The sequence below is a fragment of the Coloeus monedula genome, assembly GCF_965178545.1.
Source record: "Coloeus monedula genome assembly, chromosome: 9".
In the NCBI taxonomy this organism is placed as follows: domain Eukaryota; kingdom Metazoa; phylum Chordata; class Aves; order Passeriformes; family Corvidae; genus Coloeus; species Coloeus monedula.
Window position 1 is genome coordinate 29737992 of NC_138789.1, and position 25767 is coordinate 29763758.

General features: G+C 53.2%; 1 protein-coding gene across 1 annotated transcript; it reads right to left on the reverse strand.

Annotated features, from left to right (window-relative positions):
- Positions 1-1107: 1107 nt before the first annotated feature.
- KANK4 (KN motif and ankyrin repeat domains 4) lies at positions 1108-23405 on the reverse strand. The gene is made up of 10 exons (XM_082287582.1): positions 23367-23405; positions 12353-12431; positions 9065-10990; positions 7998-8109; positions 6500-6712; positions 5861-5948; positions 5274-5493; positions 3805-3947; positions 2761-2961; positions 1108-2105 (listed from the first exon to the last, which is right to left on the reverse strand). The coding sequence occupies exons 2-10, from the start codon at positions 12366-12368 to the stop codon at positions 2016-2018; spliced, it is 3009 nt and encodes a 1002-aa protein (XP_082143708.1). The 5' UTR covers positions 12369-12431; positions 23367-23405; the 3' UTR covers positions 1108-2015.
- Between the last annotated feature and the right edge of the window lie 2362 nt (positions 23406-25767).

Below are 25767 nucleotides of genomic sequence, written 5' to 3' on the forward strand. Positions count from 1 at the left end.
ATATGAGGCAAAGGAATGAAAATAAACATGCTGGGGATGCAGTTAACCAGCCTGGGCTGCAGGGATGGGAACAGGAGGGAAAGGGAGATTGGAGGGGGGCAGGGGAAGGCAGCAAAGTCTGTGGTGCCTCTCCGCAGAGCTGCAGCACACCCCAGAAACAACTTCCCTGTCCCCAAATCGAGAAGGAGGCAGGCACTTCCCAAAGCCACCCTGATCCTTAGCAGAAAATCTCCCTCACTTATTCTGCTGAAGCCAGAACATTCCCCTTCCTCAGGGAAGCAGCAGGAGTCAGAGTGAAATTCCTCTCTGCAGGCACAGATCCAGAGCTGTCAGGAAAAAAACCTCAGTGAAAACTGTCACAAAATGGTGTTACGGCTCTTTTTGTCTGCAGCTGGGGCCTGACAGAGATGCCCGTGCTGGCTTTTGTACACAAATTGAAGGAATTCCTGCAAAAAAAATCCCACCTTGCCATGTCTGTGCAGGGGCCTCCCTGGGGATGGGGGGGTGGGGGGGTGGGTGTCACTGATCTGAAGAAACACCTCAAAAATGGCTGGTTTGGTGCTGTGCAGGTTTGTGAAGTCACCCCAGAAAAGCCACAGCCATGGGGACAGGAGCACACATGGGGCAAGGTTTAACTCAGTTTATTTGTACATAAAGGAGGCAACTGCATTTTGGGATATAGATTTTAAAAAAGGCAGATAGAAGTTTGAGATAGTGAATGCTCTGGGCTGAAAATGTGAAGAAAGGAAAGAAAATTGAGCAGATGGCAGATTTCCATGGAAAACAGAGGTCAGGGCTGTTCTCCCCTCCCTGCAAGGATGGGGGCTCTAGGCAGTTCAAGAGACATTTTGTCAGGATGTGAACTGACTTAACAACAACCAAAGTGGTCTGGAATTTACTTCTGCTTAGTTAGGAAAAAAAAAAAAAAGGAGCAATTAGCTAATCAGGGAGATCTGGGTTTGCCACACACCAGCTCCACCAAAGCCAGGGGAGAGCATCCACTGGGTCCTGATGCAGCAAAATAAGGATGCTTGGAAAAGTGGGGCCTGAGCCCTCCCTCCCCTCTCTGTCAGAAGCAGAGGGATTTAAGAGAAAACCCTGATCTGAGGTGATGCTGGACCCTGTGGCTGCTCCGTGGTGGGGGAGACCCAATTCCAGCAGCTAAATCACGGCTTGGCTTTACAGGAGGAGTTTGGGAATATTAAAATTGAACAGAGGGGAAGCAGGGAGCAGACACTGGTCCAAAAGGCATCTGCCAGCAAAGCCACTCCACGGAGCTCTTGGACAGCATTAACACACCCTGTGATGGGAATCTGGGATCTTCCAGTGCTTGGAATGCCCTGCTCCGCCCTGCCGTGATGCAGAGCCTGTCAATGGGCTGCGCTTCCCCATTAGCTCAAACTTAATTAGGGAAAAATAAGAGCCATATGGTAATTCCAAATCCAGGCAAAACAATGTCTGTGTGTTTGGGTCTGGCATACTCAAATATTTTCCTAGAGCATTAATTTTTAATTCTTACATCAGACCCGCATAAGCAAACATAAATAGGATTTTGTGCTTTCCATAATCCATCCAGCTTGTGTTTGTTGTTACATACACTGAGTAATCACTGCCTGCCACTACTTACAGAAGAGCTGATAATAAATATTAGGACACAAACTTACAAGTTAAATGAGATACAGTTAAGTAGTCAATTAAAAGGACACTCACAACCTCAGGTTGGAAAAGACTAAGTCCTGCTGTTCTAATGTGCTTTTCTCATTCCTTTTGGTTGCTCACCTGCCAAATCTACACCGGGAGGGGCGGGTAGGAGAGTCTGGAGTTGTTTGTGGCACTGGGCGCAGCTTAGGGGTGTGAGTGGGATGAATGAGGAGAATTAGACACAGGGAACATTATTCAGATGATGCAGGGAGGTTGCTCCCCCGTGACCCCGCGGTACTGGCCCTGCCACGGTGGGGCTGTTCGGGGAGGAGCTGTTCGCTCCCAGCTCCCCGTCCTGGCTTCTCCCCGCTGGATCACACCGAGAGGGACGGGCTGAGCTCGAGGTGGGCTCGCAGGAGAGCAGCGATGTCCCCGTGTGCCAGTGACAGCGCCGAGTTACCGCCCTGCAGGACAGAGGAGGTGAGACATCACCGCCCGAATCCCTGCTCCATCCCCAAAACCTCCTTCCCTCCCTCCCCTTCCTCCCTGCTTTACAGTGAGTCACCGTCCCGCAAACCCTTTGGGCCTCGACCGCACCAAACACAGCCCAGCTGTGCCTCTGCGTGGCCCCGCTGCCCTCCTGCATGTCTCAGATAAAATTAGAGTTTAATTAGAAAAGAGTTCCGTAATTCCAAACGCAGCCCTGTGGCCCAGCAGGAGGAATTTCCAGCGGCCCTGCCGCTCCCAGCCCGGCCCCGTCCCACGCGTCCCCACGGAGAGGCTTCGTTCTCAGGGAGGAGTTAATTGCTGCTAATTTCTTGGAGCTGAAGCTCTGCTGATTCCACATGTCCAGGATTTCATCTGGGTTTTTTTAGGATTACACCTGTGCTCCTGCCCAGTCTATGGCTGGGACAGAGGATGCTGTCACAGCCATCCCATATGCACCAAAACCAGGGGTACCCTCCTAAAAGTCATTCCCTGATTTTAAAAATGGACTGAAATTGCACTTCTTCACTTAACCCCCCCCCCCCGCCCTCTGGGATTGCTGCCTGGAGCACATGATCCCAGCTGAGTTTCCCCCCCTGGTGCAGTGAGGTTGTGCTGGTGCTGGAGCCTCACCTTGTCGGTCAGCGTGACCTGGCAGCCGGGCTGGGCCAAGAGCAGCCTGACGATGTCGGCGTTGCCCTGGCGACAGGCCACCATTAGGGCCGTGGTCCCCTCCTCGTCCTGCAGGTTGACATCGGCCTGGCAGGACAGCAGGGCTCGCACCATGTCATCCCGCTCGTGGCTCACCCCCAGCATCAGCGCGGTCTGGCCTCCCTGCGGGGTCACAGGGACAGGCTGAGCACCCCCTGCCCACCTCCTCCCACAGCCCTGCTCACTCTGACTGCCAGAGATGATGATGATGATGATGATATTAATAATGCATTTATAGAATCATAGAATCATTTCGATTGGCAAAGCCCTCTGAGATCACTGAGTCCAGCCATTAACCCAGCGCTGCCAAGCCCACCACTAACCCCCATCCCATAACCACATATCACAACATTGCATATTATTATTGCATGGTACATCTATGATAATAATTCCTACTAATATTGCACCCTATTGCATGTTGTTATTAAATCACACTGGGGCTCCTCAGCAGGTGTTGTGAGAGACACACGTTCACTTGTGGAAGGTCCTTGCAGCAGCATGGACAAACTGCCCAGCTGCCCCCAAATGTGGGTCCCCTAAACATTCCTGGGCAGTTTAACTCAGATCTGGACTAACTTTCACAGCAGTTTGGGAGCAGAGATGGATGAGGGCACCCTCATCCCTGAGAATAAAATGTGTGACTCTGATGAAGCTCACCAGCAAGCCTGGGGCTCCCATGCTCTGGGGTTCACCCCCCACTGCTCCTCCCTGCTGTCACTTCTGATTTTTACCTCAGAAAAACTTGTTTGAAAAATCTTGTCTTTTTCAGTCTCTCCATTTCCCCCAGCTGTCACACCCCTTCCCAGGGAGCTGGTGGGTGGCCACTCTGCAACTTAGCTGAGGTTGCTTTTGGAACATTTGGGAAGCAGCAGCTCCAACCTGCGACCTGCTGCCGAGCCTCAGCCTGGCGCTGCCACGGAGCGCAGGGAACCCAAATTATTCCCCTAGCTGTTTCCTGTCACGCACCTGGGCGGCCCTCAGGTTGACATCCCCCTCCTTCAGCAGCCTCATCACCACCTCCATGTCCTGGTGGGTTTCGGGGGTCGCCAGCGGCGTGAGCATCACGGCCGTGTAGCCGGCGCGGTTCTGCAGGTCCAGGCAGCACACGCCTGGAGGGGATGGATCCAGCCCATGATGGATCACCCAGAGGGAACAGAAGGGAAAGAGGGAGTCATACAACGTGTGGCATGTTACATTCCCAGGAACAGGAGTTACTCCATGATGATACAGGACGGGGATTTATCGGTGTTAAATATCGAGGCTTCTGAGCTCAGCATTAAACCAACGGCCCCTGGTGCTACAGTTAATTACAACTGTTGAGGTCAACTCAATTAGCTTTGAAGACCACAACAAATCCAAGTTAAATGGGGATAATTAATGCCTCGAGCACATGCTGGTTGGAGCTGTGGGCTGTTTGCTTTGGCTCCCGTGGCAAGGGAGCAGCAGAGAGACGCCCGGCACGCAACGGCCGTGGAAAACATCCTGGCCCCATTTCACTCATTTTTCACTTCAAAGAGCCCATTTCCAGCTCCACCACGAGGAATGAGCCGTGTCTGAGGGTGAGGGCTCTCACCCTGGGGAACCAGCTGCCTCAAACCCTTCCCTCCCTACGCCTCTGCGGCAACAATCGGGTTATAGATGTGTATGATAATCTGCCATTTCCCAAACATTTCATGGATTGTCCGGCCCATGAGAAAAGGCCAAAGTGCCTCTATTCTCTCAGAGCACGAGCACATTTTTGCCCTGTACAAGCTCAGCTGAGATTTTTATTCTTTCATTGCAACACGAGCTGAAAGTTCAATAGTTGAACACGGGAGTTTTTCTGTGGTACTGGGGGGTTCCTTATGCTCTCAGGGGTCTGATCCTCCTGCCCCAAGCCATGTGGCTTTAGCTGCTGCAAGAAGCTGGGGAACCCCCCCATCCCACCTGGACTGGGGCCATGAGGGACATCCCTTTGGATACAGGGACCCTCAGCCATCCCCAAAGTCAGGCTGCAAAGCCCCCAAGATGTGTAAGGGCATTAATGCTTAATGTCCCTGAGGAGTCTCAGCTGGGACCCCTGACTACACCCACGGGCCCAGGGCTGAGCTATGGGGGAGAATGCTGGTCGTGAGGTCAGCCAGGTCTCCTGGATGGACCTCGGCCCTATCCTTGTATTTTGGATGGATCTTGGTACCCTGTTTGCCTTCTGGATGGGTCCTGTGCAGGGAGGTAGCTGTTGGTCCTCAGCCCCACCTCTGTGCCACCTCCTTTAGCTCCTGACTGAGCTCCCTGGGAGGACCCTGGACTTCATTCAATGTTTGCCATGTCTGGGACTGTCCACATCCCCCTGTTCCCTGTGTAGCCATCACTCACGGGACCACAACCCAGTGGCAAGAGCCATTCCCACCCCCTGCCCAACAAAAGCCCTGGCTGGGCAGAGTGGCCATTCCTACCCGTGTCCAGCAGGAGCTTTGCCACCGGGAAGTTGGAGTGGGACACGCTGTAGTGCAGAGCTGTGTTGCCGTTCCTGTCGGGCAGGTTCACCACCGTCTCCAGCAGCTGGGGTTGGATGTCCCCCAGCGCCTCCAGGTACGCTGCCACCACCTGTGGGCTGGAAGACTTGTGGCTGGACACCTGGAACCACTCCTGGGAGATGGAGCCGAGGACGTGCCGCTGCGAACACCAAGGTGTCACCGTGAGTGTCCCTGCGAAGCAGTGCCTGCCCCAGCTCCTGCATGCCCTGGCACCACCCAGCCAGCACTTAGCTTGTGGGTTTGTGATTGCTGCTATAACTTGAGGGGGAAAGGAATTTCCTGTGGTAACTTGGATGAGTAACCAGACAAAGCCTTCATCTTCCTTCTTTTTCCCCCCTTTTCCTCTCTTTTTGGCTGTTCTAAAACTGACTCAGATGTCACCTCACCCCCCTCTCCTCACAAAGCTGTCTAGGGCACAGCCTGCAATGTGCCATGGGGATAATCTCATCTATTAAAGTGAACAGAGCATGAACCGTGTCTGAAACGGGATTGGGGAGTATCTGTACCAGATGCTTGTTGCTTGTGCTCCTGATTTCTGGGAGGTGTTCACTGAGGAGCTGGCAGGCGGCAAGGAAATCTTCAGAGGGTTTGCACCTAAAGGGAAAAGACTTTTGTAAATCCACCATGGGGCAGGACTTGCAGAAGGTATTGAACCAGGTAGGAGAACACAGGCAGATGAGGCTGGAATATGTTCAACACTTATTTCCGTGCTTAAGTTATTGGACACGAACTGTCCCATTGACTTGACACAGATTTTAGGTACAAAGTTAAGCACTTAAATAAGGGTTTAAGCCCAGAGTCACAGATTTGTGTGGTCAACTTCATCTATTACAAAAATCCTTAAGGTGGAGAAAAAAAAATCTTATTCCTGAATCTGCAAAGAACTTTACCAAAAAACCTTCCATGAGAGGGGAGAAATGAGCTAACTCGCCAGCCATGACTCAGTGTGGAGTGTAGGGCCTGAATCAATCCCCATTAGATTCTGCAGTAACTCAGAAAATATTTAGTTCTTTAAAGCCTTTTCCCTTGTCTGCAGAGGTCAGCACTGCTGTTCCACCAACCAGAAGAAGTCCCAGCCCAGCCCTGCAGCGCCGTGTCCTGCGGCCATGACAGACAGCGTGGTCACCACCTGGTGTCCTGGTTACCTGTCAGCCTCGTGCTGAGAGCAGGGTGCTGCTCTTGCTGATGCCTCCTGCTCATCATCATCCTCACACTTCTCCCCTGAGGAAGCCCCTCTGCTTTCCCTTCCAGCCTGCTCGGGCTCCACGTCACCAGCTCTGCCCTCGGCCTCGGTCTCGGTGTCACCATCCGATGCGCTGTCGTCACAGCTCGTGTCTTCGCTTGATGTCGTCTCGTAGCTATTTGAGGACACCACATGTTACTCCCTCCTTCCCCTGATGGGGCCTGACCAAGGCTCATTGACTCCAATGGGCCTTGGGCGAAGCCCAGAGCGACAAGCAGCAAGTTAAAAGGTCTGAGCCACAGCCATAGTCGGGGTTAGTCTTTGTTTGGCTCCGTAAGCAGCAGGAGTGTGACAGAAGCAGTTAATGAGCAGCAGGCAGGGTTACTTCAGGGTTTGGAGGGATGTCCATCACACACAGCCCAGGCAGGGGCTGAGAGCTGCCTCCCTGCTGGCATGGTGACAGGGAGCCACCAGCAGCACGGCCCCTGTAGCAAGGAGGGACTGGTGGTGTCGGCAACCTCGAGGAGCGCGAGACAAAAGCTGTGTTTGCACAGGCTGAATCCACCATTCCAGCAGCCCTGACAGAGATCTCTCCTCTGGCTGTCTAAAAGCATTAATAACATCTTCCACAAAACAGAACATTTCACGCTGACAGACCCCAAAACTTTCCTCAAAGTAATCCAAGACTCCTCCACTCCCTACAAGTCGTACCCATTTGGTAGAAGCAGCTGTACACAACTAGAGTGAGGAACTCCTGATGAACCCAGCAGCTGGGAAGTCAGAGGAGCAGGATGTGAGCAGAAAGCAGCACCCAGACTGGCACACACAGCTGTCTGCCCAGCCCAGGGACAGTGACACGTGTCCTGCACTCTTCATGCCAGCACACGTACACCTCAGCAGGAGATGCTGCCCCTGCTTAGCTCACAGGGAGTGTTAGATATTGGACACACCTGGAATGGGGAGCACAACCTAAAGTTTCCTTCACCCTAAGGTAATTCCTTATTTACCAAAAAAGTCTTTTCCCAGGCCCTGAACCAACTGCTGTTGGCTTTGCTGGAGCGTGGGGGCAGGTTAGTGGCAGCGTGCCCACCCAGGCAGTGCTGGCCTCCTCCAGAACCCACCAAAGTCAGTGGGAATCTTCCCAGGGAATCTTCCCATGGAATCTTCCCACCTTCCCCAGCTGGGTTTTGGATGAAGTCCCACGAGATGGGTGTGCAGAGAGTGTCAGTCCCCAGTGTGTCCCCTGCTGCTCTGAACACACCACCACCTGTTCTCAACAGGGTTACTCATAGCTTACTCAGAGTGCTGGATTAAAGAAGGGAGAAAAGAGGCTCCATTTCAACTGGCCTTTTAATCAGGAGGTTTGGAGGGGAAAAGAGGGGGAAAAGGAATGACTTCTCCAGCGATACAGAGGACATTCCACGTTAAAAGGCAGTTTGATCTTCTGAACAGATGCTTACCCACCATTTACCCCAACAAACTGGAGATTCTTTTTGGTCCCATTGCCTCCTGCATGGAAACCATAACCTTTCTTTTTCATGATGGATTTAAGACTTGTGGTTGGAGAGTTTTCTACCAAAATACAAAATAATAGATTAATTAAGCAGATGTGCCATAATTAGCAATAATTATTCCCCACCTCTAGCAACAAGCTACAAATCATAACCGTAAGCATCTTACTTCATCTTATGAGAGTCTTTTGATGTCTTGCAGAACTACAGATGCAGCTGGCCACAACCTGAACCTGCCCTGCCACCTTTAAATACAGGTCTCAAACATCTCCAGGTGACTGGGAATATAAAGGAAGTGACTGGGAATTATGTATTTGTCCTATGAATATAAGTAGATTTTACTTTTGTAATACTGTTTTGGTTTGGGTTTGGTTTTTTTCCCCCAGTGGTAATGTATTGGAAGTTTCCTATATAAACCTGCTATAATACTACATGGATGAGTTTTTCCATTGGAATTTGAACAGTGTCTATATATTGCTTATAAGGAGTAAGTCACTTATCTATTTGCAAGCCCCCTCCCTCCCTCCCCCAGTGAACAGGCGCTGGATTCCCATCTTCATATAAGCTAAAATTATTTTAGATGAAGGTCTGTGAGTGGGGACAGGTCTTTTCCCAGTCTGGTTGCTCAGTTTGACTGGTTTGGGTTCTGGAGAACTCCATGCTGATTTACCCCAGATGAGCACCAGCCCCATATTCTTGCAAACTGAGATGTGCAATCCAAATAAAAGGAATGTTTGTTTGATGGAACAGCCACCAGTGTGGCAGCTTTTGGAAGCTGATCCTGCATATAAATGAGCCACTGCTTTATGAGCTCCTACATCACTTTGTTCGCTTTTTTTCATGTCAGATCCATAACTTGTGATGTGCAGAGATTTGCCTTTCTCATCATGCTTAGGCGAGACTGTTCCTGATCTGACTGACAACAACTGTTCCACCACATCCCCCCTGCTCCACGCTGGAATAAATGGGAAAAGATTTGGCCCAGACACATCGAAGCCTATGCCAGTATTATTTACCCAACTGTTGATAGTGCATGTTGGAATTCTCCTTATCCACGGGCCCTTGTGAGGAGTAGGCAGAGAGCAGGGAGTTTAGGGAATTAACCAATTGGTTCTGGATGGAGCTGAGCTTGGAGGCCGGCTGCTTGATAGCGCTGGCTAGCTCAGGGTACCCGTGCTCCAAACACAGCCACTGCTCCTGCAGGAGCTCCTGGATCTTTTTTACATATTGGCCAATGGGGTCAACAGCCGGGAGGTCCTCATGGCCAGGGGCACCTTCCTCTTCCAGCCCTTCCTGAGGTTTATCTTCTCCAAAGCCTGCCTTGCTTCCAGCTGCCTTTGGGCCAAAGGAGTCGCAGCTGTTCCGGTGGTTCTGGTTGTCGTCGCTGGGGTGCTCGTGGATCTGCAGCTGGGTGAAGCACTGAGCAGGAAGTCCAGCCTCCATGCCAGCCTCACCAGAACGTCCCTCTGCTCGAGCATCTGCCAGTCCCTGCTCCCTCCACGCGCCCAGCTCCACGGCCTGTGCATGGACGTTGTCTGCCCTGTGGACACCACAGCCGATGGATCTGGTGGAGAGCGGGATGTTGACGTTGATGCCTTTGTCCTGGGCCTGCCTGAGCCCTGCCACCTGTGAGAGCTCGGTGTTCACCGCAGCATCGAGGCACTGCGGGGCCCCACTGCCCCGCCGCGACCGCAGCTCGGCCTCCTTGGACTTCTCCTGGCACAGCTGCTCTTCCAGCTGAGCTTTGGAGCTGGCCAGCAGCTTAATGCTTTTCTCCTTCTCCTGGATCTCATGATCCTGCTGCTCCAGCACTGCCCTGACCTGCTCGAGCTCCTCTTTCTTCTTGCCCAGCTGCTCCTCCAGGTCAGCGATCTGCTGCTTCAGCGCCGCGACCCCGCCGGGCTCTCCAGCGTCAGGAGCCTGCAGAACACCGCTCTCCTTGTCCCCTCCAGCCCGGACATCCCTCTCCTCGCCTTCCTGCAGCACATTCAGATCCACCTCACTCAGCCCCCTTTCTGCAAGGTTCATGCTCTCCTCTGCCAGCTGGAGGGCAGCCGCTGGTGCTGCCTCACCCTTGGCCACGTCGGAGCCGCCGCTGGCATCGGCGGCATCGCCCTCCTCGCCGCCGCTCTCCATCACCACCTGCAGCTGCTGGTTCTGCCAGGGGGGCTGCACGGGGCCCAGCCCCGGCAGAACCCCGCCGGGATGCCCTAAGGAGCCGTCCTGCTCCGAGCTCATCTCCCGGGGCGGGGTGAACGCGCTGCTGTCCGAGCTGGGGCGGGAGGCGCTTTCGGAGCCGCCCTGGTCGGGGCAGTGCTGGGGAGGGGTCCGGAGCGGTGAGGGGACTGCCGGGGGGCTCTGGCCGGGGGGCAGCGCGTCGGGCATGCTGGAGGCTCGCAGCAGCTGCGGCCGCGCCCACAGCGCTTCCCGCGGCCAGCCCAGCTCCGCCTGAGGCCGGCCCAGCTCCGCCTGCGCCCGGCCCAGCTCCGCCTGCGCCCGGCCCTGCTCCGTCTGTGGCCAGCCCGGCTCCGTCTGTGGCCAGCCCGGCTCCGTCTGCCGCCGCGTCTCCGCCAGCAGCGCTTTCCTCCGGTAGCTCAGCTCCTCGGCCGCGGCCTCGGCTGGCAGGGGGGCTCGGGGGGGCTCCTCCCCCAGGGACGCCTTTCGCTGCGGGAAGGAGCAGGTCGAGGTCCAGCTCTTGCTGGGAGCGGCGGTGGAGCAGCCGCGGGAGCCGTTCTCGGGCAGGCTGAAGTTGCGGGGCAGCGTGCTGAATTTGGGCTGCTTGGCTCTGCGGTGGATGTGGACCCTCCTGATGGTGTTGCCTTTCTCGATGTCATCCACATACTTCAGGAAGTCGAGGTCCAAGTGGAAGCCGTAGGGCGTCTCCAGGGAGTAGGGGAGGCCGCGGGGCTGCTCCCTCTCCCCGTTGGGTGGCTGGCCCTCTGCTGAAACAACCCGTAAAAAAGGAATTACTGAATTTTGGGAAAAAAAAAAATTGTTTAGAGCAAGGGGGAGATGTTTTTTCTCTTTTCATCTCAGTTTTGGGCAGGCAGGGGCTGCAGCTCATTATCATGGAGGCTCGTGGTGAAGCTGTGCAGAGACACAGTGACACGCACCAAGCTCTGATCTGCTTTTCCAGAGGTGCATCAGGTAATTGTTGCACTGAAGAAGCCAAAAATTTGCTGAAATCATGGCTCTAATTGGCAATTAAGAAAACAGCAGGTTTTGCAGGCAGTGCTATGTGTCTGTGTAAGTATAGGGAGCTGCCTGGTGGATAACAAATGCAGCTCAATACAGAAGGTGGGACCAGTCTATGACAATGACATTTTTCAAGGCTTTTGGTTTGGTTTGAACTTTTCGGTGGCGTAAGCAGTGCGCACCAAGCAGGAAAATCATTGCCTCGCTTCACCTGCAAGCGCCAGGTCACAAATTATTCCTTGAAAATGATGGATCCAGGCAGAGGCTGGACCCAGACAGCGCCAGCCGGGCGTTCAGAGCCGCAGCCATGCAGAACACGTGCATCCCAAGGTGACCGGCTCACTGCTCCCAGCACAGCTCTTAATTGAGGCAAATCACCACTAAATGGGTGTCCTGTGTTTGCCCACACAGCCAGCACAGGCAAACAACAGCTCTCCACCGAGTCTCCCCCTTTTAACACAGCTTAACGCAGCCATCTCCAGCCTGCAAACATTCACAACCCCCAAATTTCCACCTTGAGAGCCCAAACAGTTAAATTTCTGCACCACTGATGATTTTCTTTATGCAGCAAGTCCCTGAAACCACAGTGGTTTGGGCTGCTGTGCACCTCTGAGCAAACAAGTTGGGCTTAGGGAGGAGGAGGAGAAGGAACTAGGGCCCATGGCTGACCCCTCTGTCTCCATCCTGGTGCAGCAGCTGGAGAGGACCAGGACAATTTGGAATGGATTTTGGTGCTGCTCATCACAGAGCATCACTGAGATGCAGGTGCTGTTCAGGTGGGAAGCAGCACATGGAAGTCAGAGGAAGGACAGAGGGAAGACAGCACTGGGGTCATCACAGGGCACAGGAGCACAGCTGGAGGGTGGGAGCTGGGATCTGTCCCAGAGCACGGGAGGACAAATATGTGCTAATCTACAGCTGGGACCTGCTTTGCTGTGGTTTTTAGGAAGTCTGCATAATAATAAATGATGCATTATTTACCTCTTGGCCCCACATCTACAGAGAACAGGTTATTTACAGTATTTCTGGTGAGGAAATTACTCCAGGGCTTGGTTGGGTTTTTTTTTCAAGGAATAAATGAACAAATGAACATCCCGTAGCCTCCATACCTTCTGTCTTCTCCATGGTGGGGTCTAGCTGGGCTGTCACTTAAACATCTTCTGACAAGGGCTGAGGAGTCGCTTCACCCTTGAAAAAAAAGAAATGGATACTTTTAATTTAATAAAAGAATAATAATAAAACCATATGAACTTCATATCTCCTTAAAGCCTTACAAGTCTTCCCAGTCCACCCCCCTCCCACTTCCCATCTTCTGCAGCCCAGTGGTGTCCAAAGGCTTTGAAGCTGCTGAAATCAATAGCTCCTTTTCCAGAGGCAACAACTTGTGCTTGACAGACACATCCCAGGGAGCTGGTCCTTGTAAAACATCCCCTGCATTACAGAGCCTTTGACTGCCAGCGAGGACAGACAGACATCTGAGATGACTCGAGATCGATGGCACAGGGACTCTCCACTGACTCCTGTAAGCTGGAGATATCCAACATGATATAACATCCCTGACAACAGGGGTATAAACTACACACAGAAATGACTGCTTTGCTTTTTTTTTTTAATCCACAACAAGCAGAGATTCAGAATTTATGTTGAATCTCTTTCAAATGACAGCCATTACTTCAGAGCACATCCCTACTGTTAAAAAGAACCTTCACCAAATTGCACTGAACCACAGACAAATTGCTTTCAGCTCAGGGAACAACTTCAGGTATCTACCCCAGCCAGCACTGAGATCTTTGTATCATTCCTGGGCTCTGTTGCCCTCCAGCTCCTTCCCATCATGTGGACAGGGGTGAGACCCTCCTGGAGCATGAGAAATTAAGGCTGGGAACAACCAAGAAAGGTCCTGGGTGAAACTTCTCTCCTCCAGGCCCTTTAGAAAGGCACAGGGAGGAGGCAGGGAAGGCTGAAGGAGGTTGGGGCAGTTGGACATCACAGCAGGAGGCTCCCTGGCTTGTGTGAGAAGGACAACAACGCTCTGAGTGAGAAGGTCTGGTTTTAATTTCTGCTACAGAGGATGAAGTGGGAGTTTCTTGAACAGTAGGTTGTTTATGATTCTCCTTACAGTATTCAGTTTGGTTCCTGGCCAGAGACAGTCCCACAGCTGCTTGGAAGTCCATCCCTTCTCCTCCAGTGCATCCCTGAGCCAGGCAAGATTCTCAGGGCAGGACCGAGCAGTGCAAAGCCTGTGCTGAGCCAGCCCCAGCTCACACCCATCTCATGGACCAAACCACCAGAGTCTGAACGCGTTTTCTGCGTGCACAGCTTTGCCTCAGCTCCCCATGAAGGGGCTCCAGCCAACCTTTACCGAAGACCAAATGAAAAATGAAGCCAAATCCTGCTGTACTGTTACCATAGGACATTGCCTCATCCCTGGAAGTGTTGCCTCATCCCTGGAAGTGTTGCCTCATCCCTGGAAGTGTCCAAGACCAGTTTGGACAGGGTTTCAAGCAACCTGGTCTAGTGGAAGGTGTTCCTGCCCATGGAAAGAGACAATCTTCAAGGTCCCTTCCAACCCAAGCCATTCTACAATTCTGTAACAAATACTTTGAAAGATCAAAACCTTTTAAAGAAACAATTAGCTGTCAATCAGGTAGGCATGTTTATGGTGGATGTACAGCCCTGATGGAAAGTCAGGAAGGTCCCAGCCCAAGGAGAACATCAAAGCTCTCCAAAGCTCCTGCAGGGTCACAGAAGGTCACACTGATGCCCACCCAGCACCTTGTGAACTCCTGGAAAGCTCCTGACGTGCTCTCCAATTAACCACACTGCTTCTGCAAAGGGCAGCTCCTTCTGTCTCCTCCTGCCAATGAACAGCACGTGCCAAAACAAACACCAACCTCTCTCTCAAATGTTGTTTCTTTCCCTTAATTTCCCAACTGCAGCCAACTACAGCCTGACCAGTTACACTCCCCTCTTCTAGGTCATTTATTCAGAAGAGGGGGGGGAAGCCAGTGAATAGGATGGTTTTAAATATCTAGATAATTACATCTATTTGGATCATTTATGAGCTGGCTGGGTCCCAACTCTGCAGCCCAAACTGATACTACGACTACTCTCTTTTGACCAATCTACTTCAAAATCGCCTCGTAAAAGGATGCTGAATGTACCCAACCGGCTTGCTGATGTTCTCCTGTCCCCCCCAGGGCAGCTCAGGCATGGAGAAGATGGCTTAGAGCCAAAAATGTTCCTCTTTGGACCCCACAGCTGCTCTCCCATGCCTGTCCCTAAGAAAAATGAGATTAAAACATGAAGTCATCTGCCAGAAGTAGCAGACCCTGACACCCAGGGTCCAGCCCATAATTTGAGGCAGGGCAACACTTTTAGGTGGGTCTCCATCCTTCTGAAACCTGTTAGGCTGACCCTCTGTCGGGTTCTATATTTGCTGAGTCTTCTCTATTAAATAAAATGGAAGAACATTTCTTTTTCTCCCCATGCATCACTGATTTTTACCTTTGCTACACAGAGAGGCCATGGGGAGGATTAATCCGGATTGGAATTAGGCTGTTTTTCTCAAGGCAGGAATAAATACATACAGAAATGGAAACGGAGAAGCCAAATATGTGAGAAGGCAACCACACAGAGCGAAGTGGTTTTATTCCCTGGGGCAGCCCGTTTGCAGGGACAATGTACTGTCTTTTTAACCAGCCTGGACTCAAACACTGGCTCTTTACACTCACATTTAACCCCTCTTTCACTCCATCCCACTTGCCAGGCAATGTGAGCAGCTCCCCCATCCACCCCAGCCAGGAGAAAGGAGAGCACCATTGCACCCCCAAACATTTCAATTACAAATTAACTCAACCACATACCACAAATATACACAAAATTCATTCTGCCAGAGCGTCTTGATAGTAATTTTAACTGGGAAACAGTTAACCCTGAGCCTATAAATTAACAAGATAATCCACCAGCACGTTAGCACAGTCTCATTAGCTGTAACACAACATTATTTGAGCTCTGCCTGTCTGTTCTCCTGCACTGCAGCAGCGGCTCCAGCACTTTGTGGTGAAAGGAAAAACTGTGGTTAGCAAAGCATTTAGTCATGTTACCTTCTCCCGCTGGCACCTACAAACCCCCCGGGGAGCAGCAGCTCCTGCCTCCCTCCAAAGCATCTTCTCCCGTGCCCAGAGCCGGCAGCGAAGGGTTCGGAGCACAAACGCGTCGTGGCTGAGCCCCAGCCTGCTCCAGCAGCTACAAAGTTGGTCAGCTGAGCTGTGACCTTGCTCAAAAAGCAAATACAAGTTTAAACCAAGAAGCACAAAAGAGGGATTGATTTTCCAATAGAGCAGCCCACGGCTCTCGGATGACCTTTGCGAGGACAGTTCAATCCCGGTGCATAAAACGAGTGACTTTTCCTCTTAATAGTTATCTTTCCCAGAAAACACAGAGCATCGAGTGCTGCCTGGGCTGTCGGGGGTTCTCCCTTATCAGGGCTGATAATTGAAAGGAGAGTCAATAATTAACGGCGGGGTTGTTGCTGTACCTGATGCTGCGGCTGCAGCCCTCCGCATGCTGCACCTCCGGGCTGGATGGAGCATTAGCAATTCCATGAGCGCCTCTCCCGAGGAAACGCAGCCGGCTGCCGCGGCTCGCAGGCGGCAGCTGGGGGGAAGCTGCAGAAGGGCTCAGTGTCCCCAGTTCCTCCCGGCGGAGCAGACACAGCCCCCCGCCCTTGTCCCCGCAGCTCCGGCCCCTCTCGCCGTGTCCGGCCATCCGCAGCCCCGGGAGATGCCGGACGGGATGGGCAGGGGGAATGACGGCGGCACAGGCAGAGGATGTCGCGGTGTCCCCGGGCTCCCGGGGGGGACAGTGGCACTCTCCGTATCAAACTCTCCAGCCCTTGGCTCTGGGGTTATCCATCCAAACTTCCAGCTGGCAGAGCAGACACGTGGAACAGGCTGTCCGGAGAAGCTGTGGCTGCCCCTGGATCCCTGGAAGTGTTCAAGGCCAGGCTGGACGGGGCTTGGAGCAACCTGGGATGGTGGAAGGGGTCCCTGCCCATGGCAAGGGGTGGAACGAGATTTAAGGGCTCTAAGGTCCCTTCCAACCCAAACCGTTCTGTGGTTCTGTGATTCTGGGCAGGGTACTTGTGGCATGTGGCTCAGTGACGGGCAGGGTGCCCGTCCCAAGCCTGTCCCGAGCTCCGGCATTGGCATTCCCCTCGGGCATCCTGGACTGCTGCCCCTCCAGGCTGGCAACAGGGACAAATCCCTCAGTCTCCGCACTGAACTTGCAACAACCTCATGCTTGCAAAGGCCGAGGGGTTCAGTCACTGCCCGGGCTGCAAACCTCTTCCAGGGCTGGGAAAGAAAATCCTGGGAAGTGGAGGCATCCCCTGGGACGCGGGGGCTCTGCTGGGGGCTCTCACCAGGGACTCCCATCACAGAGCAGTGCCAGCACCTTTCCCATCGCTGAACGAGCAGCACAACCCAAATCTCGTGCTAGGGAGGAAAACCACATCTTGTCACTGTGTGAGAGCAGAGCTGCTGGCGCTGCTCCAGCTCCCTACAACCCCCAAACGGGACTTTAACACATTAACTTTGAAGAAAAGCAGGCAAGGTTTGCCTTTGCAGGAAGCAGAGTATCTGGATGCGTAGAGAACCAGCAGTGTTTGTCCTTTTGCCAGCTCTCCCCGAGGCACGGATGGGTTAAACTTCCTACCCGAGGAATGAAAAATAATTTCAGCAGCCGGCTAAATGCCGCCTTTCCCAAACACTGCCTTTCCCAAATGCCGCCTTTCCCACGCGGCTCCATCCCACACCGCGCGGGGCCTGACTCGGTGTCGATGGCTTTCTGCTTTCACAAGCAATTACTGAGCCTGAGGTTCAAAACCAACTCCAGAGCACGCTGGCTCATTTTCTGCTGAATTCTTCTGCTTTAGTTACGCTTGTGCGTCTTTTCTGAGCACATTCTGCTGCTCGTGCTCTCCAGACAAAGCAGCACGGTGGAAAAAATACAAGTATTTCTATATGATGCTGATTTTAAAGTCATTCTGAAAGAATTGTTTGGTTTTCCCACTGGAAAGACCTAGCAGGAATCTTTAATTTGGAGCATTTCCTCATTGCAATTACCCACATACGACCTACAGTTGTTCCCAGATTTAATCCCTCTGCAACTGAAGAAGTCTGCGACCCCTTAAATAAGCTTTTAATCGGGAGCTATGAGGGGAAGGAGTCAAAACATGCAAATTAATTAATTATGGGCTAGTACTTGATGGATTTACATCTGGCCTCTGATAGCTTTGCCCAGGGGGGCTGCTGCAGGGGGGGAAGTGGGGAAGGGGCTCACCAAGATTGTCTCCCAGGCATGAGAACTGAGGTCATGGCCTGAAACTGCTGCTGCTTCACATCAGGCATCGCAGCTGGCGGGGGGGTTTTGCTCTGCCGGCTGCTCCCATGGATGAGAGGAACCAGACGGCCCTGAAGTGGCTCAAGAGCCATCCCATCCACCCCTGCTGGCCACCACTGCTGCCTCCCTGGATGCTGGCAGGGCTGCTGCCTTCCCCTCCCCACACAGAATCCCTGTGGCATGGCAGGTTTGGGCCTCACCCCCTCTCCTCTCCACCACGGATCCGTCACAGAGCGACTCAGGTTGGAAGGGACAACAGAGATCATCCAGTCCCACCTCCCTGCCCCAGCAGGGTCATCCCAGAGCACCTTATCCAGGATTGTGTCCAGATGGGTCTGGAATACCCCCAGTGACGGAAACTCCACAGCCTCTCTGGGCAATCTGCTCCAGTGCTCGGTCACTGCCCAGGGAAGAAGTTCTTCCTCATGTTCAGGTGAAAATTCCTGGGCATCAGTTTGTGCCCATTCCTCTTGTCCCATTGCTGGGCACCACTGAGCAGAGCCTGGTCCATCCTCTGACACCTCCCTTTGGATACTAATATCCATGGATGGGGTCCCTTCTCAGTCACCTCTTCTTGAGACTGACCAGGCCCAACTCCTCAACCTTTCCTTGTAAGAAAGATGCTCCAGGCCCTTCCTCATCTCCTCAGCCTCCACTCCAGGAGCTCCATGTCCCTCTTGTCCTGAGGAGCCCAGAGCTGGACACAGCACTCCAGATGTGCCTCACAGGGCTGAGCAGAGTGGCAGGATCACCTCAGAGTGACCCACAGACAGAGCTCGCCCTCGGCACCCAAAGGGTTACACCCAAACCTGCTCCATCCCGGTGGTCTGGATTGCACAACAACCGGCTGAGCTATCACTGCAAATGGACATACCAGGAATAAAAACGGCCTCTCTGGGAATATTTGTTGTACGGATTTTTCAATTCTGTTTTCACTGCAAAGGAAGAAAAATAACCCACTTCCAGTCTGCTGGGGACATGCACATGGGTGGGATCTGCGCTGTGATCCGCTGCCGGCCGGCACGGCCGCGGGAAGGAGTCTCCCTCCAGGAGAAAAAGAAAGAGGTTTGAAAACTTTGTGGGATTAAATAAATACCTAGCTAAATAAAAGCAGTTTAAAGTCCTGGTTTGCACTGCAAAGAGTTGTCACAAGGCTTCCCAAAGTGAGAGCAAGCAGGGTTCCTGCAGGATGAGATCTGAATCCCAAAAGTCCATCAGCCACCTTCCCACATGTGTCTGGCATCACACAAAACAGCTCTGCCAGTGGTCCTGTGCCCCCCAGCATCCCTTGGAACGGCTGCTTGAGGGGACAGAAGGCAGCTGAGCGGATCCAAAATTAACGTGGGGAGACCAGACAATGCCTGAGCCACTGCTATAAACCCAACAGCAACCAGGAGGAAAAGTTTCCACGCTGGATCCATCCCAGGCTGCAGCCACGCCACCACACATGCAGGGCAGGCTTCCCTCTGCACTGGTATCACCCACAGCACGTGCTGAGGCAGAGCAGGACTGGATTTAGGGATGCAAAACCTGTTACTTATGGGAAGAGCCTTCATCCTGCGGCCAGTGGATCGGTTCAGCATGTGGCTGATGACAGTGGGTACCCCACAGCACCGGGATCTTATCACACCCCAAGAGGAAACTCCCTCAGCTGCTGCCCGCCCAGGGCATCTCCAGAGCAGAGTTGGGAGCTGGAAGCAATTTGTGAGTGCTGGAGAGGGACGAGCTCTCTCTGCAACTCATCAGCTTGTGGCTGATGATGGAGAGGTCCAGGCTGGCCTCCCACCCTCTCTGCAAAAAAAACAGCGGAGGAGGAGGAGGAGGCGGATGGGGCTGGAGCCAGGGGCAGTGTGCATGGAAAACATCCTGGAGGCATGTGGGGCCTCCCCGGGGTTTGAATGGAGAGGGTTCACAAGGAAGCTGAATAATGAACCCAGCACCACTTAATAAAGAAGCCAAACTCTTTCAGCAACCCCCAGGTGTGCAACTCTTGGTACTTAAACAGCCATTTCAGGCCCCTTTCCCTGATTTTATTAAAGCTGCTCGTTGCTGTCTAATAAATGTTGTGAACTTCCTGCCAGCATTTCCATTAGAGACGGGTCAGACCTGGAGGTATCAGATATCCAAACCCTCTCCCTCTTTTACGGCTTACCAGGAGGGGAAAACGATCACATTCACCCCCTCCTCTGATAACCTCTTTCCCGACTGACCTTCAGCTCATTCCAGCCACAGACTTACAAAAGCTTTGGTTGATTCTCATGATTTTATCCCATGCCTTGAAAACTGTGATGTTTTCCCTAAAGTCTCCTTTCCCAGAGCCAGGTGATCACAAAAAGCACCCAAAGCCCTGAAACAAAAGTGCTGCACAGTCAGAAGGCAGACAAAAATCTGAGGTGCCTCGTTTCTAGTGTTTATTCTTTTTGCCTCAATCCCACAAGTTTTGAGGGAAAATAATGAAGCCATGCTATGGCTTCTGGTGTCTTCCAAGCTGCTGGTTTCCACCTCCTTGACCTTGGGACAAGTCAAGCTTTGCTGCCATGATACTGAATAACTCCCACGTGGTCAAAGACAGTGGGACATTTTAGGTGCTTTTAGGAAAACCCTATTGTCTGCATTTCTCTCCTCTTCCCTGGGCAACCACCGCAGTCCCCCACGGAGACACGGAGCCATTTCACATCGATTTCTGACCCGAGCCAACAAGACTTGGATTGATCACACTCCTGACAGGTTTAAAAACCTCTTCACACAGGAACGTTTCTTTTTCAGGCCACCTGAAACCACCCTCCTCATCGATTGGGACTGCAGAGAGGATGGACGTGCCGCCTCCCTCCTCTGCTGGTGATTCCTGTGTGGATAACGGGAGCTGGGAGCCCTGGAGCAGCATTTCCCACCTCTCACCCATTTGGGGTTTTTCCTCCAGGTTTTTGACCAAGCCTCAGCCACATATTGCTGGTGTAGTTTCAGCTTTCTCACTTGCACCACACTCAACCCTGATGGGCAGAGGAACTGGCTGCAACGATGAATTTAAGATATTCCCATTTGGAAGATGGGGACCTCTCTGTCTGGGTGGGTTTTTCACCATATTTCACATTTCTGACTCCATCAAATTGTCCATTTGGGCAGTGTATTATCTTGATAATGACACCACCTTCTTTTTCCTCAGGTGCTTTTTTTTCCTGTGCTGTTTAAACCTTGGGATGGGCAGGACTCGAGGCTTCCCAAACGATGAATTCCACCAAGGTCTAAAATAAATAGGGTTTTGAAGCAGAAGCTCCCTGCAGCCGGTTCCTCCCCACTGCTCTCCCCTGGCATTGTCACTGTGAGGATTTCTGCCCCAAGCCGTGGGCTCCTTCACACCCCTTGAGCTGGGGTCAGGGTTTTATTGACCAAAATCTGCATCCCACTGCTCTGGAGTGAGGCAGAGTCACATAACCCCTGTCAAACAGGGCACCAAGTGGAAAATACAATAACTTTCCCTAGTGGCTTTTTTCCCCTCATCAATGGGGCCACGCTCATCCCTGTGGCTGCTCCCAAAGCTTCCTTGAAAAGACCCAAGATTTGGTGAGTTGGGCTGCAACACACGGTGATACAAATGTGACTTTTAAAATATCTGGCAGCTGTAAAACCACCAGGGGAGGGACCTGAATCAGCACCGAGCTCGTGAATGAGCCTGTATTCATCCAGCAGCTGTGTCCCAGGATCTCAACACCACTCCTGATTCAAGGAATGCTTTGAGGCCAAACCTCTCCCTCCCAAAAGGTTCCCATGCCAGAGGCTGTTTGATGGGAAGCAACGCAGCACTCCTGCTTGGTGGAAAAGAAATATGTGGGAATGGGACAGCCCCAGCACTGCATGAGGGGGTGACACCTGGGAGATGAAACCTTCCTCACAACAGGACCTTCTGGAGAGGAGCCGAATGCAACCATGGTTTTCCTGTTCACAAGGAAACTGCACCAGGAGTCTGACAGAGCCCACAGCAGCAACAGGCTCCCTGACATCTCCTCTTCCAGTTTTGATGAATCCATTCACTGATCTCTCCTAAAGCACAGATTCCCCAGCCAGGTCGCTGCACATCGGGCTGACTGTCATTTCAGCAATATATTTATTTTTTAAATATTGCAATCAAAGTGACAAATAATCAGTGATTAACCTGAGGTTACAGGTTCCCCCTCCTCATTTGCCATCTCAGGAATCATTTAAGAAATCAGTTTTTCCCATTAGCCCATCCCAAATCAAACACAAACCATCTGGAAGACTGCAAAACATGTCCAAAGGCAAATGCTGATATTTTTACATAATTTGCCTTCTCTGCCATTGCTGTGGTCGCTACCCTTGCCCTGCATGAGCAATGTTTTTGGGTGTTCACCAATTTCATTTGGGCAACACAGCTAAAATATTTCATATCTGGGGTGGCTCTGGACAAGGGAAACCCTTCCTGATGGTGTCACATCCCAGAGCTGTCAGGAAAATGAGAGATCCCTGCACAATCCAAACCCACTTCCATCCCTGAATGGTGAACATCACACCCAGAGCATCCAGAACACCACTTCCTCCATCCTGCACTCACTTGAACTTCCAGCTGAGATTATCCAACCCACGTTCTGCCTTCTCCGACCTCCTCATGGACCACCCAGCCTCTTCTCCAGCGATCTCAGCGATGTGCACCCCACCGCAGCAGCTCCCTGCTCCCTGCTCCTGCTTTCTCCCGGAGCACAGCCCGAGCTCTTAGGCCTGTGTGAAATCACCAGCTGGACTCTGGGAGCCGAGGAAAGTTGCCCGGGGCACGCCTGGTCCCGGCAGAGTTGGGCTGCTCAGCAATGCCCTGGCAGCGTGCACGGCCGCCGAAAGGCGATGCTGCCTGCGAGGGAGAGGCGCTGCCCGTCCCTCCTCTCCTTCCCCGTCCCTCCGCTCCCGGCCCGTTCGGGACACAGGGAACCCGAGCACAGCCCTGGCCAGAGCCAGCAATGAGTTACGGTGCCAGGAGCTGCTCCGTCCGGGCGGCTGGAACGGCGGCAGGGAAATGGGGAGAGGCTGCAGGCAGGAGGGGGAGACCACGCTTAGCCCGGAGGCTGGGCTGGGGCTTGGCTGAGCCACATCTTCAAGGCTGGGCAGGGTTTAATGGTTCGGCTTTGAGGCTAAACACAACTCTGGAGACTTCCACTGCAATGCCCAGGGCCTGGAGGCCCTTCCCAGCCCTCACACGGTGACCTCTGGGGGTCCCACCAGGGCTCAGAGCCTTCCTGCCCTCTCCCAGCTGCCCAGCCACGCTCAGTGCCTCCACCCCTGAGCCAGGGGTGCTCTGCAAACACTCCTGTCCCGAGTGATCCAGGGCTGATGCTGCCCCGGGGCAGCCACGCGAGCGGCCAAGAGCCCTGAGCACCCCCTGAGCATCCTTGGAGCACACCCAGGAGCACACCCAGGAGCACCCTTGGAGCACCCTCCAAAGCGCTCCCACACATTCCCAGGAGCATCCTGGAGCACCCCTGAGCACTTTCAAAACATCCTTAACATCTTCCAGCGCACCCCGGGAGCACCCCCAGAGCACCCTCCCGCGCTCCTCCCAAAGCCTCTGAGCACCCCCAGACACACCCCCCAAACCGCCTCCAAACTCCCCCAAGTCCCCCGGAGCATCCCGCCAGCCCCTCCGGTGCGGTGCCCGGTCCCCCCGCGGCTGCCGGGCCCCGCTGTCCCCGCTGTCCCCGCCCGGCGCGGCCGTACCTGCACGGGCAGAGCGCGGCGGGCGCAGCGCTGCGATCCCGCTGCCTCCTCCGGGAGGGACCCGGGGCGGGACCCGGGGGCGGGGCGGGACCCGGTGCCCTCCCCCGGGCAGCGGGGCCGGGGGCGGCCCGAGGCGACTGGGACGGGCTGCGGGCGGGACAGCGGGAGCCAGGAGGAGCAGCGGCCGTGGGAGGCTAGAAAGCCACTTTTTGGGATGTATTTTTTCCCTTCCCTCCTGCCCGCGGTATTCAGTTTAACGCTTTATTTATAGTTTTGTAGCTCATCCTGTTTGCACAGATGCGAATCAAGAGCGGTGGGAAGGGAAATCTGCGGGGATGGGCTCGGGATGCAGAACTTGAGTGGTGTTTGCACCAGCTGTTCTCTGGCTCGGCCCTTCAGTCCCGCCCGGTTCATGTCGGGCCCTTGTTCCTTAATGCAATCACAGGGAAAAAGTAAAGAAAAGGCAACTGGGGTTTTAGGCTTTGAGCCTCCCCATGTGCCCAATCCCAATGTGCCCATCCAGCTGCACCAAGCCACCATTGTGACAGTTCTGGGGACAGGCAGAAATCAGGAGTTTAGTGACGCCAAGTAATACCCTCAGTGTTAGGTAAAGCTTTTGATTTTCCTTGTCTTTGAGGCACAGGGACAAATCCCAGCCCTGCTCCAGCTGTTCCGGAGCGTGGGAGAGCAGCAGCTCCAGTGATGCTGGGGCAGCATATGGTCTCCATCTGGGCCAGGAACTCAGCATCCAATGGGGATGGATGTGGCCCACTGGGATCCCCCCTTCCTTTGAGAAGAGCCCAGAGACCTTCCAACTCTGACTGGGAACATCACAGGGGGAGATCTGAGGGTTGGGCTCTGGCTGCTGCCCAACCACCCAGTAATTCCAGAGCCCTCCTGGCAGTGCCCAGGCTCCTGGTGAACAGGGAGGAATAAAATATCCCATTACCTAGTTCAGGAGTGACTGGGGCTCTGCCGAGACATGGTCTGCCCTCATTCCCTTGTGAGGGGCTCAGGTGCTGAGTGAGAGGAACACATTTCCTGAGGACTTTTGCAACAGATCAAAGAATTAAGGGAAAAGGGTGGAAGCCTTCAGGCTTCCCAAGACAGCCCCTGTTCCTGCTGCTCAGGGTATTCTGGCAGTGCCCAAAAGAGAGGGATCATGGTATCAGGGGATTTTTTTTGGCTGGTGGAGGCGAGGGGCGATTCTGTCATTGTTTTCTTCTCTTGTTCTTGATCAACGAACCAACTTTGATGTGCAGCCATGGCCTTGCAGACATAGCACCTCTCCTGCTTTTCCTGGGACCGTGCACCTTATCCATTACCCATCCCTTGTGCTCATCCCAAAGCCATGATGACAACATCCCTGAGCCCTAATGACAACAACGAGGCTTTTGCAGCAGAAACTCTGGGCGCCTACAGGAAGCTCTTGTGGTCACAGACATTCAGCTGAACTTGTTTTTATTCTCTTTTCCCTGGGGTTAGATCAAAGTACTCAAAGGTGTGTGTGTGGGGGTAAGAAGCTGGGGTGGCAGCTCACAGCACACATTTCTGTAAATGTGCCTCACAAAAGCACCAACTACCAAAAAACCCCATTTTTCAGGAAACAGTCAAACTTAGTTCCCCTTTTCAGTCACTGAGGTTTCACTTGCTCAACAACTGGAGGAAAAGGAGTCTTCTCCATGAGCTGTAGGTGCTTGGAAGTGTAATATGGAGATGTGGATCACTTGTGTGACCCCTCTTTAAGCCCAGAGGATAAATGGCGCTTTCAAACAAAATGGGATAAACACAGAGAACTTTGCTGTCTGCATAAATGAAACCTGATAATTTGTTTAAAAGTGGATTAGGAGAATTTGGGGAGCGCTCCAAGGCGGCTGATGCACATGACTATCGAAGAAGCCTCTTGCCAGGAGCTGGGAGGGGACATCAGGAATGCAGCCACAGCCTCTCCCTGCCCATCTTCCCCTGTGTCCTCCAGCTCCCCGCTCGGGTGGTGTCGGAGGCCTCGTCCTCTGCACTGAATTTCCATCTTGCAGAGTTCATCTATTCTTAGGCGAGGTTGTGAGTCATTAAGCGCTTTCAGATTGTTTATTTGTCAAGCCACAGGCACTTACATTTTCTTCTGAAGCCAGGCAAGCCGCTCCAAGGATTTCTCTGTGCCACAGAAATTACTAGGTGAAATTCCACGGCAGGAGGTCAGCCCTGCTGCCCGGAACGCTGCGCGCCGGATCTGCCCAAGGGCTCCTTTTCAAAGGTCGATATAAGAGGGGAAAAGAACAACAAGAAGAATGTGGTTTCCTACAGCCTTTCACCACCTGATTTAGCTTTGATGTGTGTTTTTTAAGAGAGGCACTGGCATTTGCTGGCTGGCTGCAGCGCCTCGGAGGGTGGATGGCGGTTT

Coding starts and splice junctions, on each gene's coding strand:
- KANK4 (XM_082287582.1), bottom strand. Junction 5,949..6,499: donor TCTCAGCACGAGGCTGACAG/GTAACCAGGACA, acceptor TTTTCCCTTTAG/GTGCAAACCCTCTGAAGATT. Junction 2,106..2,760: donor AGGTCACGCTGACCGACAAG/GTGAGGCTCCAG, acceptor TCTGTCCTGCAG/GGCGGTAACTCGGCGCTGTC.